At 35.4% G+C, this 4,026-nt stretch overlaps 1 protein-coding gene across 1 annotated transcript; it reads left to right on the top strand.

The window, feature by feature from the left end:
* Positions 1-523: 523 nt before the first annotated feature.
* On the top strand, positions 524-2,881 carry LOC144997367 (protein PSK SIMULATOR 1-like). The gene has a single exon (XM_078957261.1). It carries the CDS (start codon positions 786-788, stop codon positions 2,463-2,465), a length of 1,680 nt encoding a protein of 559 aa, XP_078813387.1. The 5' UTR covers positions 524-785; the 3' UTR covers positions 2,466-2,881.
* The last annotated feature ends 1,145 nt before the right edge of the window (positions 2,882-4,026 follow it).

The raw sequence follows: 4,026 nt of genomic DNA, 5'->3' as shown, positions 1-4,026 counted from the left end.
TTTCCAACACTAATAACAATTATGTTATTTCGAAAATATTCTTTGCATTTCCGAACACTAATCAAACACAAGACTGTTATTTGTACTGACATTTTCAGTAATATTCTTTTTTCTTTTCGAAAACATTCAATGTTTTTTCAAATTACTTTACAGATATGATGGTTCATGGTTCGAAAGTTTCGAAAACCTCAGTTAAATGTTGATATATTTAGAAAAAAGAAAATATTATCTCTATACATATGGTCGACCTAAGGTCAATACCTCTTTAAATCATGAAAAGTGAAAACCTTAGTTAAATATCGATATATTTAAAAAAAAAAAAAAAAAAAAAATTACTATCTTTTGGTTGACCTAAGCTCAATAGATCTTTAAATCATATAATTTGTGAAGGGAACATCCAATGGAGATGGGAAAGGGTGTAGTAGGTTAAAAGAAGAAATTTGACAATTGGTACTTAATGGATTGATGCATACGTATTACGTAACATCTAGAAATTCTTTCAATGTCATCTCCCTTTTTCAAATATCCCCTCCCTCCCACCCCACTCCACAAATTCAATAACTTTTCATCAATCAATCAAATTCCCAAATCTCACAATTTCATCCATTCACAAAGTCAAGGGAGTTGAATTGTTACCGCGTTTGAACAACGTTCGAACTACATAGAAATTTCTGCTCATTGATGACATGCAATTACTCAAACTCTGACTAGATCCGACTAGATTTTTGTGGGTTTTTGATTTTATTATATAATTCTAAGTTTTGGTGATCTCAGCAGATACAACAATGGTGGCCGAGCCTTGGTTAGTTAAAATTGGAAGCCATGTGAGTTCCAATCTCAAGCATGCCCTCCTCTTAGAACCCTCTTCCAAAAAGTCCACCAGAAACAAGCAAGAAATTCAAAGCAAAACACCGGAAACAATCGGAATTCTCTCGTTTGAGGTTGCCAATGTGATGTCAAAAACCGTTCGACTCCACAAATCTTTAACCAATTCAGAGATATCCAAGTTGAAAACCCAAATTCTCTTCTCCGATGGCGTCAAAACCCTAGTCTCCTCCGACGAAACCTACCTTTTAGACCTCGCGCTTTCGGAGAAGCTAGAAGAATTGAATTTCATCGCCGGCGTCGTCTCCAGGCTCGGCAAGAAGTGCACAATCCCTCAGCTTCAAGGATTTCAACATGTTTACAGAGATATAGTCAGTGCAGCCATGGATGTTACGGAATTAGGGTTCCTGGTGAAGGATATGGACGCAATGATGCGAAAATTCGAGCGCTTTGTTAATTCCACAACCACTCTCTACGGAGAAATGGAGGTCTTGAACGAATTAGAGATTACAACGAAAAAATTCCAACAAAACCAGCACGAAGAAAGCAGAAAAGTCTTCGAGCAGAAATTGATTTGGCAGATCCAAGATGTTCGCCACCTGAAGAACGTTTCACTATGGAATCAAACTTACGATAAAGTCGTCGAGATGCTAGCAAGAACTGTATGTACTCTTTACGCTCGAATCTTTTCAGTTTTCAATGATTCAATTTCCCGAAGAGAGATGTTCTCATCTAGCAACACGTTAAATTCATCTAGAAGTTCTGCTCAAAACTCGAATCAAATTAGTGGTTCTTGTAGTTCGAGCTTAGTGGAGAAGAAGATAGTCAGTGTCAATCCACAGATTCAAACAAAAAAAGGGGAAACGAATCTTTTCAAAGCCGAAGATTTCAATTTTGCTTGTGGATTGGGACCAAAGAGACTGTTTATGGAATGTTTAACCATGAACACTTCAAAATTACACGATTTCAACGATGGATCTGTATCTATTCCAGTAACCGATGATCAAAGCAGCCATGTTTCTGGTTCTTGTAGCGTTTCAAGTAGCTTAAAGAAAGAGATTACAAATATTCAGGGGTGTAATGGTAATTTGATAAAGATTCATAAAACTGTTCCACAGATCAAATTAATGGTGAAACCACCTCCCAACACCATTGGAGGCTCTGCTTTAGCATTACACTATGCCAACATTATCATCGTGATTGAGAAATTACTTCACTACCCTCATTTAGTTGGAGAAGAAGCTAGAGATGATCTATATCAAATGTTACCAAAAAGTTTAAGATTAGTTTTAAAGAGAAATCTAAAGTCTTTTTCAAGAAATTTAGCGATTTATGATGCCCCTCTTGCACATGATTGGAAAGACAGGCTTGATGGGATACTATCATGGCTAGCACCCATGGCACACAACATGATTAGGTGGCAAACTGAGAGGAACTTTGAACAACAACACATCATGTCAAGATCAAATGTTCTTCTTTTGCAAACTTTGTATTTTGCAGATCGAGATAAGACAGAGAATGCCATTTGTGAGCTTCTTGTGGGGTTGAATTATATTTGTCGATATGAACATCAACAAAACGCGTTATTGGATTGTGCAAGTAGTTTTGATTTTGATGATTGCACGGATTGGCAATTGTAGTGATGAGATCTTTATTGGTTTTTCATGGTGATGAGTTTTGTTTCTTTGTTTTGCTTTCTTTAGTGAAAGATTACAGATATGTAGTCTGATTTAGATCTTACATGTGGGCCAGTTCAAAGGTTACTAGAAAAAAAAAAAAAAAAAAAAAAAAAAAAGATAGATGATAGACGTTGTGCAACATAATGTGAATATAAAGATTTTGGGCTTGTAGATGTTTGTAATTATCTTTGTTTTGAATCATATGGTTTGGCCTTCAAAGTACATAATTTAAACTTAATCAAAAGTTCATGTGCTTCTAATGTAAATTGTGTTGTAATCTATTGTTTGACCAAATTTTTGTTCAATTTAGCTAAAAGAAATTGATCTTGAAAACATGGTGGGGTGATATGAGGTTGTTTATGTCATTCATTTCGATTCTTGAACTTGTTTTTGTGAACATGGTTACTTTACCCTGAGGGTGGCTTTCAGGGTTCGAGTCTTAGGAATCATAGTGTGAGAGGTTTTAATCCAATGTGGAATGAGCAGTGAGCTCCTTGAGGGCACTGGGTTCTTACGTGAGGTAGCAGTTGTAGTGTGGGTGTTTCAGTTTCGATATGAATTGGTCTCCCTGTGAACACTAAGTTGATAGTCAGTAACAATTATATAACAGACTGTTGTGTACCTGAGTTACATATTACAATATGCTCAAATGTGTACTTGATTTAGGGCTCCTTGTGAGCACTAAGTTGACAGTCAATTATCTAGCAGACTATTGGTGTACCTTATCTAGCAGACTATTGTGTACCTGATTTACATATCAGAGTATGTACTTGATTTATATGTATATCTGATTTACATATCAGGTGATACTTTTGAAAGACTGTGTGAGCTAGCTCATTGTGATTTTGGAGAAACATATTCATATTTCTTTGTACCTTTGATGTCTTGAACCGTACCATTATTTTTTAGGACCACCCATGATGCATGCAAGAAAAGTTACCAATTACTATTGACTGATGTGGGGCCCACATGGTGTGACCATGGTGATTATGGTGTTGGTGTGGCTGCAACTTCTATGAGATTGAGAGCATGCGTATATGAATGTTGGGTAAAGCCTGCTGAAAAGTTTTTAAAAGAAGCTTCTGTTGAAAGCCTCCCACTTTGGTTCTTCTGTCACATAATGTTTGTCATTTTGTGTTTTCCTCACTCTCAAGCTTGTAATATTCATTGCACAAGTTCACTTTTCTTGATCTTATCATCAACAAAACTTATATAAGTCGTGATGATCGGATGGAGGGTTGTTTATGGATGATATAATTCTATTGTTAATCTGTTTTTGTTCATATACAAGTTTCGTTTTCTAGTTTTTTTCTTAATTTTGTTGTTTCTTTGATTACATTAATCTTGTAATTATTTTAGACTCTTTTTTTTATACAAGGATGGAATGAATAATTGATGTTTTTGTTTCATAAGATGTATTGCATCGTTTTAGGTGAAGTTTGTCGGTTGTGAATCATACAAGTACATTTGTACATGTGCATTTGATGATACATATTTTTTTTTAATATGAAGATGTGTTCTT

Source organism: Lactuca saligna, chromosome 5 (assembly GCF_052625555.1).
Source record: "Lactuca saligna cultivar CGN05327 chromosome 5, ASM5262555v1, whole genome shotgun sequence".
Classification (NCBI taxonomy): Eukaryota; Viridiplantae; Streptophyta; class Magnoliopsida; order Asterales; family Asteraceae; genus Lactuca; species Lactuca saligna.
This window is presented reverse-complemented; position numbering and strand designations above follow the sequence as displayed.

Excerpts from the sequence above, each read along its gene's own strand:
- LOC144997367 (XM_078957261.1), top strand. The coding sequence starts at position 786 with ATGGTGGCCGAGCCTTGGTTAGTTAAAATTGGAAGCCATGTGAGTTCC.